The following is a 13,352-nucleotide window of genomic DNA, read 5'->3' as shown; positions in this document are numbered from 1 at the left end:
GTCAGAGTGTAATGAATGAGTTATGGAAATTCCGAAAAAACATAAATAAAGCACTTAATATAGCCACATCAGAAATGTTTGTTGTTTAGTTTCTGGTCAAGTATTTCTCCGTCTGCATTCCTCTTCCCCCCAACACAGATTAGGATAGCAGGAAGCAAAAGCCACTGGTCATTCACAGTAAATATTTACTGCAGTCGACCGTACTTGTTATTATTGCCGATAAGATTTTAAGACTTTCTGAAAAACCAATTATCAAATGCAAACACAATCTGTCATTCTGTTGTAATAGTTTTATGATCACGCCTTATCGATCGCTTAAGTGTGGGAAGTGTTGAAAAGTGATTATATCAGTTAATTCGGGACCTCTTGTGGTTGGTATTTACAACATTCTGGAGTACTTGCAATTGAACTTTGAGTTCTTCGTGTAGTTCTCAGACCCATGTGGCAGGTGGCTGATGGCATTAAAAAGCACATGGCTTGGGGTCCCAAATGAGGATTTATCTTTATGAGGATCATAAAATGCACAGATTAAGTGATGGCCAAAAACCCAAATGAATCACGCCAGCCAGCGTAACACAATGGCCTCATACGGCATAAGTATTATGCTTTCACTCAGATCAATTGTCTCTCTGGAAAGCAAAATAGTGAGTTGATAGGCAAATTGGAGTTAGAAATTCCTGACTTACCCAGGTCTGTGGACAGAGTATGCGGTGACCAAAATGTATTCATAGACCTTGTTCGAGAGTCCTGTAATCTTCTCTATCTTGTTACCCATGTTGACAAGTATGCGATACTCCTCATTGCGCAGATTTGTTCTAAGGAGAGTGTAGGAAAGGATAACGTTAAGTTTTGACTATAATGGACACACTACTGCTTATACAACATCTTAATGCAAACTAGGTTAATGAGACGATCGATATGAGATTTAGAGAATCAATATTGAAATATTTTCATAAGGAACAAGTTCTTTACTTACCGTATAATCTGCAGCACTTGCTCTGTGACTGCCTCGTAGGAGAAGCCACCTTCCTGCTTGAAGGCCAGAAAAGCGGAGCTGCTCTTCAGCTGCTGCAGACCCTTGAACACTTGCAACGAGGAGCGAGCCACGCCCCTCTCAGTGCGCACATTGTAACGCTCAAAGTCGGTGCTAAGTGGCAACCAGGTACTCTCAGCCGTGGAGAAGTCACCGTTCTTTGTAGGTGCCCACTGCATGGGAGTTCGTTCGCCATCACGATTGTCACAGGAGATCTCGGTGCACTCGGTTTCCACATTGGCCATCCCAATCTCCTCGCCATAGTAGGTGACTGAGGCACCTGGCAAAGAATTCACAATCACATTGAGCAGATCCACTTTATGGGCACCCATGCGAGTAGAGACACGCTCGGTGTCGTGGTTGCCCACAACCCAATTGGCCGTCTGATGATTTGCCCACATGGTGTTCATCCAGTAGTCAATGTTGCCGACCACATCCCGAGCCGTTGAGTAGCCACTGAGATACATCAGCTGGAAATTCATAGGCAGCTGTGTGCCCAGTCGAGTGCCATTGCCGAAGTACGCACTCAATGTCTCCACAGCACTGTAAGCCTCTGCTAGAAGGACACGTGTCTCGCCGCCATGTTCAGCTTCATATTTGAGCAAATAGTCGCGCCATTCGTACATGAGTTCCACAGTATCTGGCTGATCTTTGGTATAGATATGATCGTGATAATCGTAGGAATCCGGATCGCTGCTCCAGCCACTGACTGGCTCATCTGGATAGCTGCCATCGGCATTGCGATGCTCGTAGATATGAGGCACGGCATCTATGCGAAAACCATCCACACCGAGATCAAGCCAAAAGCCCAGTACATCCAGCATATGCTCACGAACCATCGGATTGCTAAAGTTGAGATCTGGCTGCTTCACCTGGAACTGATGCAGGAAGTACTGCTGTCGTGTCTCATGCCAGGTCCACTGGGAGCCACCGAAGACGCTCACCCAATTACTGGGCGGCTCACGTTCCCCGGTCTCAGCATTCACTTTGCCATCGTGCCACACATAGAATTCGTCGTAGCCATCCTGACGATTCACCGACTTCTGGAACCATTCGCACTCGTCACTCGAATGATTGGGCACAAAGTCCAGTATGATCTTGAGACCCAGCGACTTTGCCTGCACCATAAGCGCCTTAAAGTCATCCAATGTGCCAAATATGGAATCGACTTCGGTGAAATTCGATATATCATAGCCAAAGTCGGACATCGGCGAACTGAATATGGGCGAGAGCCAAGTGGCCGTGATGCCAATCTCCTTCAGATATGCCAATCGCTGTGTTATGCCCTGCAAGTCACCGACGCCATCGCCATTGCTATCCTGGAAGGAGCGAGGATAGATTTGATAGAGGGCAGCATTCTCCCACCAATCGACATCGTCCACAGCTGCTGCGACGGTGAAATGTGGTGTGGCCACAAATAGCAGCGCGGCCAGAACGAGAAGTAAACGCGTCAACATGTCGCCTACGTTTGAGAGTTTTGAGAGTGTCGCAAAATCAATTTGCTAATAACAATTGCCTCTGGCATGTCGCGATAGGAATTGTGAAGTCGATAAGACCCACCCAATGCCGGGTAATCTGGCTACTTTTATGGCACACTTTTCAGATTGCACACAAGTTCAGTGCGAACTCTATTGATACCCTATAGCCATAAATCCCGCCAATAGACCTTCAAACTATGGCCTATTGAATTTTAATAACAGTCACATTTATCTCACTTATCCTTTGAGCAATAAAAGCAGGAAATTATCGACTTGCGAGCATAAAGAAATTTAATGATGGGAAATTACCAATGCAAATATATAATAATTATTCAATTGTGAGGCTTTTAAATAAGGGTAAGTTATTCATTTTGGAATATTGATAGACTGAGAATATAAATATATTTAATATGCTTGTTAACTTATTCTTTTAAGATTTTAATTCTTTAAAGATGGTAAAATAACAATACTTATATTATGTATTCTCTATTTGTGGAGAATTTATATATTTGTAACATTTAATATACATTTTAATATTTAATACATAATAAATTAATAATTTATAACTACTACAGCGAATATTCAGTAAATATCTATAATATATATTTTTATTGTACTTATTTGTACCACATATAATGCACAGGGTATGCTTTTGGAGTCATTTATATCACGACAAGATATGCGTGAGCATTGATGTCATTTCCGATACACTGGCCAACACGTTGAATCCCACTCGGATTCGCAAAAAGCTGCCATAAAATTGTTTTATGTGACCCGCGCTCAGCATTCAGATACCCAGCGGTTTTTTTTTGGCTTTATCACATTTCGTAGGTTGATCGATGAGTTTGGCGAAATTATAATTAGGCCATATAATCAATGTTTAAAAGACACAAGTGATAATATCTATGACTTAATGTTAATTTAAATAAATTAAATGTTTAATTAAAACATGACAGCACTATAAAATCAATATTCTAATAAATACTAAATAATAAAAAAAATTAATATAAATAATTGACAATATTAAATGAATTGTATAATATATTTCTTAAAATCAATTTTTAAAAATTACTTTAAAATATGTTCATCCTAAGTTTTTAAAGTAAATCTCTGAGCAAATGTAATATTAAATCACCCTCGAGTTTACTGCATGACACCAAACGGACATAAAGAACCTCAGAGGCTTTATCCTTGACGCAATAAAATCAAAAGGCCTAAAGTTCATGTACGTGCGCTACTAGCGACTTGACAGCTGTCAACTGTGACCGACCACTCACTTGACATTTTTCAACAGCAAAAATAAAATGCTCAACTTTATTTTTTGACAAATTTTTTGCCAGCCCACGGCCATTAATAATTTGATGTGCTCTTAAATAAATTACAAAGCTTTAAGCTTACTCACATTTAGTTAATTAATGAAGGACTTGTGCATGCCCAACAAAGAGAATGACCACATTCCTTTTTCCACATTTAAATATGCACGATAAGCAAGTAGAAATCGAGTGCATCACATTTTCATTACATTCGATGCTCGAAAACTCGTGAATATTCCCTAGGTGTTGTGGCTCGACTTACTTTATTTTAATTGCATTTTAAGAGCTTACTTCGGGGAATATAGAAATGAATAAGTACTATAAATTATATGAATTAAAGAAGTGCAAATAAAGTGAATAAATTAAATAAATGTATAGGACATCATTAAACAGTTGCAACGAAGAGCGAAGACTGATGGCATGTGAATTCATTATTGGCATTAAATTGACTTACTACAACAACAACAACAAATAATAAGAGTTAGAGCTATATAACGACAGCACTTGTTATATTATTATTGTTATATACATATCAAGTGTGTATTAAATTTTGACCAAATTTTAAAGTTTGTGTCGCGATTTCTGATGCATACAATAATAACAATAAGTTTTATTATTCCTTAAAATTTGGTTGCATTCAGATAATAGTGATTTAACTTATTGAAGATATAATTTTGCATGGACAAAAACGACTTTTGTGTACTACTAGTTTGGCTGCCAATCTGGTATATTTTGCAATCTATGGTATATTTCGAATGTAGTACAATATTAATATATCAAAGATAGCAATCGGTATATCAATTTGGTATATTTAAAATTATACCGCACTGTTTTGCTTTTATTCACAATGGGCTGCGGGTATCTCCAAGTCCAACACACTCGACTGAAGATTTCTTACTTGTTTTCTATAATTTCAATTGCTTTGATAAGCTTATACTTATAATAAAAACGAATAGTATGCTTGAAGTGTACAGAAATTTTACAGCGCATACATTCATTTGTTCATTTTTTGCATTTTTATTATTTATTTTTTCCCCCATCTGTACTATTTGTATGTAAATGAAGTCATTAAGTAAGTTAACGGTTTCCAATTTTTTTTTGCAAATTTTTGTATTTGTCTCCATTCGATTGTTCCGTTATTATTGCCAAACACAGGGAATAACCAAATTAATACACACCAAAAGTATAATTATAGAAACAAATGTGCTATAACTTTAAAAAGACTCCAGAAAATGTTAGATGCTCACATGCATGCATTTTGCCGTTGTCAAGTGGCGATCGTCAGTCAACTTGATTGGTCGGCCAGAAGGGGGCCTGTGTTTTTGGCAATGATGACAAGCTGTTGTTTTGAGATGCGAACAAGTTTGGGACCTGTTTGATGCACTTTAGTATGCGCATTAATTCAATGATTAAGCTGGGCTCGTATCTTGTTATCGAACTGTCTCTGTTTCTAAGCGAAGCATTTTAGAAGTGGGCTCGCCAGAGACAACCATAATTCAAGGCAGTAACTGCGCGATGAGATCAAGCCCCATAAACTGGGCGATACAATTAATATGGATCCACATTTGATATGGCTGCAGTTTTGTATAAAAGACTCTGTCTGATCAGAGTGGAGTATCAGTCAACGTTCGTTCTCATCGTTCTACAAGCTGCACACTCAAATCCCAATCAAGATGTTCAAAGCTGTAAGTGTGGAACAATCTATGCATTCAAGGATTGATAATAACAAAATTTTGTAATTTTGCAAATTCTTCTAGGTGATGATCTGCGCTCTCTTCGGCCTTGCCCTTGCTGCCGTCCACCAGCCACAACCTCAACATGTTGAGCACCACGTTGTTGGTCACCCGGATGATGTGCACGCTGAGGTTCTTTCCCGCAAGGATGATGTGCGCGCCGATGGCTTTGATGCATCCCTGGAGACCAGCAACCACATCACCCGCCAAGACAGCGGTGATGAGCACGGCAACATCCAGGGCAGCTACGGCTGGATCTCTCCCGAGGGCCAGCACATTGAAATCAAGTTCGTCGCCGATGAGAATGGTTACCAGCCAACTGGTGATGCTATCCCCGCCGTCCCTGAGCATGTTGCCCGCACCCTGGCATGGAATGCTGCGCACTCCCACGAAGAGGTTGCTCACCATGTCCACCACTAAGAAGTTGTCGCAGGCTGAGATAACTCTTAGCTATGAACCTGGATCGTCCTATTGATTAGTCTCTGAAACGTCGTGATAGTCTTTAAGCTCTTCAATTCAAAAAAAAAAATCTTTTTTTTTTTGACAAGCATAATAAATACGTATTTGCAACGAAACAAAGTATGGTCTTATCTTTTTAATCCAATAGCAATCTTTACAATTAATATGAGATCAATAAATTGAGAAAGTTACAAATAATAAGCAAGTAAGATGGCTTCAGTCGAATGTGCTCGACTGTGAGATACCAGCTACCAGCTACACTTTTAATAAGAACCATACCGAAAATATACGAACAAATATTAAAATATGCCGATTATATTTGGTATATCGTGATTGTACTACACTTAAAATATACCAAATATCACTTTCTGGCTGCTAAATACATTTCCTGGAGGCATAAAGATTCAATACCCTTCTACGCTATGGTTAGCGGGTATAAATACCGTTTTTATTCGCACTAAATTTGAATTTTATACATTTTCTAGATGCTTTATCAATTATTTACTGTGCTACTAAAACCAAATTCGCAATAACCAGCAATAACAGCACATATAGATTAAAATATATACAGACATATCTTTAACTCATTATTATTAAATATGTTTAATCTGACTGATAAGTAGTTCATGTTTATGGTCTTATCAAAAGAGTTTGACATTGACATTGATTGATTTAATACAATGAATAATGTTAATCGCTTTGAAGCACTTCAAATCCAAAGCAAATAATAATAATTGAATTAGGTTATTCATTTGACAAAACTAGAAATAAATTTCAGATCTAATTTAGTCAACCAAAACCTTTGATTTATGTTCCTATTTAACTGAATGAATTAGCTTCATAGATAAACGTTTCACTAAAGTACACTACAGCGACTTTTCAATAGGAATGATCCGATAACATCAAGAACTTATATTACGATAACTAATCTTCTGTCGATTCATCATTCGATAGCGACCTTGTTTGTTTCTGCAAAGCTGATTTGATTGATAACTATCTACGATCTTGTCAAGCACTATTACCAAGACGTCATATTCACATACCATATATGTATGGGTCCAAACATGATGTTTTAAAGCCAACAATCTACTTATGTCAAGTTGAGATGTTGATTTTCTGTAACTCGCGGAATCGACTGTTGATGACATATATTTTGTTAAAAAGCAATAATTTTGTGTAAGATATTCATCAAGATATAGAAATAAACTATGTTCTTACATAAAATTAAAATACTACCTGGGAATGGAAAACAAGCAAGCTTAAAAAAGTATTACAGGAGAAATAGTTTTAGAGATTGAAAATGAGCTGCTTGATTATTTTAAGATATTATTGTTACAGTATTTGTTGACATCAATTTATGTTATATTTATTAACTTAAAATATCACGAAAACTAGCCAACGATTCGAATTTATTTGTACTTTAATGGTATTTGTATACTAGCACTTAAATTTGAAAAATATAAATCTAAAATTTTTGTTCCACAAAATTGACTTTTCTATAAATAATAATATAATATATGTCTGCATATTAAATTTGGGTTAAATCATACTTAAGCATTTACATAACTCTCTTGCAGTTATAACATTTGTAACTCCTTATATTTCTTACAATGGTTAAAGTATTTTATACATTGTAATTGATTTATCATCCTATTAAATGACATTTACAAGGTTACCCAAAAAGGAAAACTTTAGCTGAAGTATTTGCTTGTATTAACGAGTTGTTTATAACGAAAACTGTTTACCCTCATTTAGCGTTATCTCATAATGAGCCTCTTAGAGATAGATGTATAAGGGGTTTAGAGAACAAGTATGCTGACTAGTATTTTGGGCTTCCTATCAGATGATTAGTGCCAGCTGAGTAATACTGCTGCACACTTCAAATGTACAAAGACAACAATAAATAAATAACCAGAAGTACAAATTTTCCACAATCAAAAAAATTGCTGTTGGGTAACAAATAGTGCTGGAGAATGGGAACATTATCTGATTTCCCAGAGTTGAGTAGCGGGATGAACAATGACTATTGAGCGATGGAGGTATTAGTTTCCGAAGAGAATACAAATGTACTATATATGTAAGCTATTTGTCTAGCAATTCAAATGGGCAATCCAAAGTGGGTACGGTCATGATATGGACTTATCAACCTCCAATAAAAAGCCAGTGTCACAAATGAGTTGAAGCAAATACATTCAACATGCGATTGGCGACAGTCATTGCTATCGTCTCCGTGGTGCTGGGCATCGCAGGTGCCACCGAGTGGTGGGAGAGTGGCAACTATTATCAGATCTATCCTCGTTCGTTTCGCGATTCCGATGGCGATGGCATTGGAGACCTCAATGGCGTCACTGAGAAGCTGCAGTACCTTAAGGACATTGGCTTCACGGCTACTTGGCTATCGCCCATATTCAAGTCACCCATGGTCGACTTTGGCTATGACATTGCCAACTTCTATCAGATACACCCCGAGTATGGAACCATGGACGATTTTGATCGTTTAATTACCCGTGCCAAGGAGGTCGGCATTAGGATTATTCTCGACTTTGTACCAAATCACTCAAGCGATCAGAACGAATGGTTCATCAAGTCCGTGGACAGCGATCCCGACTACAAGGACTTCTATATCTGGCATGATGGCAAGATCAATGAGACAACCGGTGAACGTGAACCACCAAGCAATTGGAACTCGGAGTTTCGTTACAGTGCCTGGGAATGGAATGAGGTCCGACAACAGTATTACTTGCATCAGTTTGCAACGGCACAACCTGATCTCAACTATCGCAATCCTGCCGTCGTTGCTGAGATGAAGAACGTCATCACATTCTGGCTGGAAAAGGGAGTCTCTGGCTTCCGCATCGATGCGGTTCCTTATCTCTTTGAGGTCGATCTGGATCAAAACAATGAGTATCCCGATGAGCCGCTCTCGAATGACGCCAGTTGCCCTGATCCCGATGATCATTGCTACACGCAGCACATTTACACACAAGATCAGCCTGAAACCTTTGACATGATCTATCAATGGCGCGAGTTGGTCGACGAATATCACACAGAAAATGGCGGAGATCCGCGGCTGCTTATGACTGAGGCCTACACTAGCTTCGACAATATCATGAAGTTTTATGGAGACGGCACTCGCAATGGCTCGCAGATTCCCTTCAACTTTGACTTCCTTTCGAATATTAACAACGCATCGACGGCATCCGACTATGTGGAGCACATTGAGAAATGGATGAATGCCATGCCAGCTGGTGTCTATGCCAACTGGGTGCTTGGTAACCACGACAACAAACGAGTGGCTTCGCGATTTGGTGTGCAACGCATTGACTTGATCAACATTTTGCTGCAGACATTGCCAGGCCATGCAGTCACCTACAACGGTGAGGAACTGGGCATGACCGATGTGTTCATTAGCTGGGAGGATACTGTCGATCCACAGGCATGTAACTCCGATCCGGACCAATACTATTCACGCTCACGTGATCCAGAACGTACGCCTTATCAATGGGATGCCTCCTCAATGGCTGGTAAGTAAATTTGCTAATCATTTGCTAATTCCCATGGAATACTAAACACTTACGTTTACTCTTGTTTAGGTTTCACTAGCGGTGACCAAACCTGGTTGCCAGTGGCTGACGACTATAAGACAAACAACGCCCTTCAGCAGTTGCGTGCTCCACAGTCCCATCTGCAGATCTTCAAGACCCTAGTGCGTGTGCGACAAGAGCCCTCGTTCCGGACTGGGGAACTGAAGATTCAAGCGGTGGGTGATGATATTATCATCTACTCACGGTAATTAATTAATTTTAATCACATAGCTTTCATTGAATACAAATCTAACTCTTTTCTCTCTACAGTCAAAAGGAAGGCAGCGATCTTTATGTGATTGTGCTTAATCTGGGTGATTCCAATCAGACTATTGATCTCACCCAATACTTCAGTCTTGGCGCACAGGCTGAGATCATCACCAGCTCATTGCAATCACAGTACATCAATGGCGACATTGTGCAGACTGCTGAATTTAATGCCAACTCTAATGTGGGCACAGTTTTGGTAGGCATTAATTAAATGAATAGCATACACAGAATAGTTTAACATTTCAACAATAAAAAGCTGTGTATTGTAAATATAATAAATACAAAATAAGAAGAAATCATTTTCTTTCGCGTAAACGCAGATACAGGCCGTTCTCTGACTTAAGTGTTAGCACAGCTGACAAAATGGGATCGTATTTGTGACCTTGTTTTTCTTTTCGCAATTTCTCTGCCGTCGGCAGTCCGATATAGGTATTTAAGTAACCATCCTTCGAGATCAGTTCATCCATGGCGGGTAGCACCTCAAAGCTACGCACTAACTTCGAGATTACAGTCTTAATTTCGAGCAAGGCAAACTTCTGTCCAATGCAGTTACGTGGACCTGCACTGAAAGGTAAATACTCGAAGGGTCCGGGCTTTTCAGTTTCAAAGCGTTCGGGCTTGAAGCGAAGCGGATCCTTGAAAGTGCGGTCATCATACCCCAAATTAATAAGCGCCAAATTAAGGGTTGTGCCTTTGGGTACAATGGTGCCATCTGAAAATTGAATATAAATTTCTAAATATTCTTACTCATATTATATATCACTGACTACTTACGTATATCATAGTCCTTTTCTGTGTATCGTCCAATAAATGGTACACTGGGGTAAACGCGTTGAGCTTCCTTGATAAACAAGTCCAAGTACTTCATATCGGCGATTTCCTGGAAAGTCGCGTCGCGGTGCATTTCATTGCCCATCACTGCTTGCTGCTCCTCATACAATTTGCGCTTTGAATAAAAAAAAAACTATAGCATACTTTTAGGCAGCGTAAGTAATTATTCGACTTACTTGTTCTTCGGGGAACCGAGAGAGCAAGTAGCCAGCAAAGGCTACACCCGATGTGGTAGTATCGTGGCCCTCAAACATAAAGGTGGAAACCTCTTCGTATATCTCCTGTTGTGTCAAGGGGCGACCATCAATCGTGGAGGAAAGCAACACGTCCATGAAGACCATTTTCTTGCGGGAAAACTCATCGCCCTCGATTTTCTTAGCGGTGCCTGTGCGATGAGCTTCAATGCGCTTCTCAATGATTTCGTTGGTAAAGTTCTGCAGAATCTTAAGAGTCTTGGAATTTTCCTCATAGTCAGGGGCGAAACGATAGAGCGTCTCCGATCGCTTCAGAGGGTTAAAGGCTCTCATATTAAGGTTGTAGCACATACTAAATAAAAGTTGGTTAATTTTGAACTTTAGACGTAGAAATTTAATACGTTACTCACTCCTTAAATGCCTTCACTACACTCGAGTCGTGTTGTCCCATAGCATTGATGGGCACTCCCATGGCGGTCTCACAGATCACATCCAGTGTCAAATAGTGTGTTTCATTTTGAAAATCGAAAATACTATCGCCGGCTGAAACCTTCTTCAGTTGTTTAATAAATTTGGTCGAGTTCTCATTCATGACTGTGTGGAAGTCTTGAAGAATGTTGAAATGAAATGAGGGCGTTATCATTTTGCGATGCTTGTGCCATTTGCTGCCAGTTCCAGTTAGTAATCCAGTTCCAAGCCATGGATGCAGCATGTCATAAATATCCGATTTAGTAATCAATGTGTTGCTGCAATATATACTGAAAGATAAACAACATGTTTAAATTGCACAGATCAATATTTCTTCAAGACTTACCTCCAGATGTTTGGGGTTGCAAATAAAAACATTGGCATAATAGCCAACCCAAAAGCGGAAGTTATCTCTATCATAAGTAAACCACCAATCGAAGAATGTATTCAGAATTTCTGTGTTGATTAATAAAACAAAATATTATTATTTTTTCAACTTATTCACTCTTATCTCAGTTTTATAAATTCTTTGCATTTTCAAGAAAACCAAGTATATTATTTTGAAGTGCATTATGTGATATCGCAGTAATTATTTTATTATCTTCGAGTCTGTACAAATTGTATATGCAATCATTTCTGATTATATGTTATTTCGCCACTATCACAATTTCTGAGAGGCAAGTCTACAATTTTGTTTTGCTTGCGTGTTTTCACTACACTAATCAGTTGCGAACAAAAATTAATCTTAACCTAGTTATCAGAGTACTTATAGCGTTATCATCATTAATTGCGGGTGGTATTTTTTCTGTATTTTAATTTAGTGTTATACTTTCGGGTATTGTATTTGATGCCAATCAATTAATGCTTTAATCCGAATTGCATTTAAACTGATGTAATTCCACAATCCTCATCAGCTCTAATACAATTCGAGAAAATGCAAAACGATTCACATTATTTATTTGTTCTTTTTTGATAGTTTTCAATTTGTTTGTTTTTATTTTGATGCAATTACCGGTTGGATTTTTGCCCACTTGATGTGCATTCCCAATTACAGGCAATGTTGGCGGGCCTCTTATTTTGTTTAGCACGCGTTTTTTATTAGCCACTCTCAGTTCGAAATATAAAAACAATAACACTGGCAATGCCAGTATGGCATACAAAATAAACCACATTTCAACCACACGCTGCGATACACTCCGAAATTAAAAATAAAACTCGTTCCGTCCGCACCGAACGAGGTTCCGACTGACAATGCGACTAGCTTCCAGACGGCGCACAACTTAAATACGGCATCATCGTCTACACATTTACAGATTAGAGTTACTTTAAAAAACTCGAGGGTTTCAACAAATCACAATGAGTCGGCAGAAAAATAAGAGAGCGTATATCGCCAAACTAAGACGAGATTTTTGTTTCATCTGCATGAATAGTTATAATGATAAATAAAATATATCTTATGGTGGTCTGCAGATACACTCAAAACGAGTTCTAATTTGTTTTAGTATCCCGCCAGACGGAGGATTGCACTTGAACTATGATTCTACTGATAAAACAAGCAGAACAAAGTACAAAGATTTCGATGGTGCACTTTGATGTCTGTAAACACAAATAATAAAACAATCTTTTTGATTTTATTTCACAATAATTGATCTTAAACGCAAACGATACTTTTTTTAAGACTTAGTGCAATTTAAAATAAAAATACATTGAATATACCTGCCACAGAAGAGTATTATAAGTATTATAAGTTTGTAACTACAAAACAATGTATGTAACAGGCAGAGGGAGGCATCTTCGACCATTACCTATATATGTATGTACATATGTATAATCTGGATTAGCGTCATTAGCGTAGACAATGTAGACATGATTGTCGTCTGTCTGTCTGTTCGTGTGAATACCTGTACATCTCAGAGTCTACAAGAGATAGAGTTATAATTGATAGAGTTGTTGCTCGTAGATTTGAGACATGCCCACATCCACCCCAGT

At 38.6% G+C, this 13,352-nt stretch overlaps 4 protein-coding genes across 4 annotated transcripts in view; 2 read left to right on the top strand and 2 right to left on the bottom strand.

Annotated features, from left to right (window-relative positions):
• Positions 1 to 275: 275 nt before the first annotated feature.
• Positions 276 to 2,517, bottom strand: LOC117569603 (maltase A2). The gene is made up of 3 exons (XM_034250837.2): positions 977 to 2,517; positions 687 to 815; positions 276 to 629 (listed from the first exon to the last, which is right to left on the bottom strand). The coding sequence occupies exons 1-3, from the start codon at positions 2,488 to 2,490 to the stop codon at positions 557 to 559; spliced, it is 1,716 nt and encodes a 571-aa protein (XP_034106728.1). The 5' UTR covers positions 2,491 to 2,517; the 3' UTR covers positions 276 to 556.
• Positions 2,518 to 5,392: 2,875 nt separating this feature from the next.
• LOC117569611 (larval cuticle protein 1-like) lies at positions 5,393 to 6,136 on the top strand. The gene is made up of 2 exons (XM_034250847.2): positions 5,393 to 5,509; positions 5,582 to 6,136. The coding sequence occupies exons 1-2, from the start codon at positions 5,498 to 5,500 to the stop codon at positions 5,975 to 5,977; spliced, it is 408 nt and encodes a 135-aa protein (XP_034106738.1). The 5' UTR covers positions 5,393 to 5,497; the 3' UTR covers positions 5,978 to 6,136.
• A 2,061-nt stretch (positions 6,137 to 8,197) lies between these two features.
• Positions 8,198 to 10,166, top strand: LOC117569600 (maltase A1). Its single transcript, XM_034250835.2, has 3 exons — positions 8,198 to 9,540; positions 9,610 to 9,805; positions 9,871 to 10,166. Exons 1-3 carry the CDS (start codon positions 8,214 to 8,216, stop codon positions 10,079 to 10,081), a joined length of 1,734 nt encoding a protein of 577 aa, XP_034106726.1. The 5' UTR covers positions 8,198 to 8,213; the 3' UTR covers positions 10,082 to 10,166.
• LOC117566728 (uncharacterized) overlaps positions 10,099 to 13,352 on the bottom strand; it is a 60,842-nt gene continuing 57,588 nt past the window's right edge. The window contains 5 exon segments of the mRNA XM_052005640.1: positions 10,099 to 10,582; positions 10,645 to 10,816; positions 10,878 to 11,247; positions 11,306 to 11,819; positions 12,376 to 12,567. Coding sequence (XP_051861600.1) covers positions 10,167 to 10,582; positions 10,645 to 10,816; positions 10,878 to 11,247; positions 11,306 to 11,819; positions 12,376 to 12,567 — 1,664 coding nt within the window. The 3' untranslated portion in view covers positions 10,099 to 10,166.

This window comes from Drosophila albomicans, chromosome 3 (assembly GCF_009650485.2).
Source record: "Drosophila albomicans strain 15112-1751.03 chromosome 3, ASM965048v2, whole genome shotgun sequence".
In the NCBI taxonomy this organism is placed as follows: Eukaryota; Metazoa; Arthropoda; class Insecta; order Diptera; family Drosophilidae; genus Drosophila; species Drosophila albomicans.
Note: the sequence above shows the minus strand (reverse complement) of the source record. Positions and strands in the feature narration are given on the sequence as shown.

Bases quoted from the DNA above. Each gene is read 5' to 3' on its own strand.
- LOC117569600 (XM_034250835.2), top strand. From the start codon at position 8,214: ATGCGATTGGCGACAGTCATTGCTATCGTCTCCGTGGTGCTGGGCATC. The intron at 9,541-9,609 runs GTAAGTAAATTT...ACTCTTGTTTAG, and splicing joins GGATGCCTCCTCAATGGCTG to GTTTCACTAGCGGTGACCAA. The intron at 9,806-9,870 runs GTAATTAATTAA...TTCTCTCTACAG, and splicing joins GATATTATCATCTACTCACG to TCAAAAGGAAGGCAGCGATC.
- LOC117569603 (XM_034250837.2), bottom strand. From the start codon at position 2,490: ATGTTGACGCGTTTACTTCTCGTTCTGGCCGCGCTGCTATTTGTGGCC. The intron at 816-976 runs GTAAGTAAAGAA...CACTCTCCTTAG, and splicing joins CAAGTGCTGCAGATTATACG to AACAAATCTGCGCAATGAGG. The intron at 630-686 runs GTAAGTCAGGAA...TTTGCTTTCCAG, and splicing joins TACTCTGTCCACAGACCTGG to AGAGACAATTGATCTGAGTG.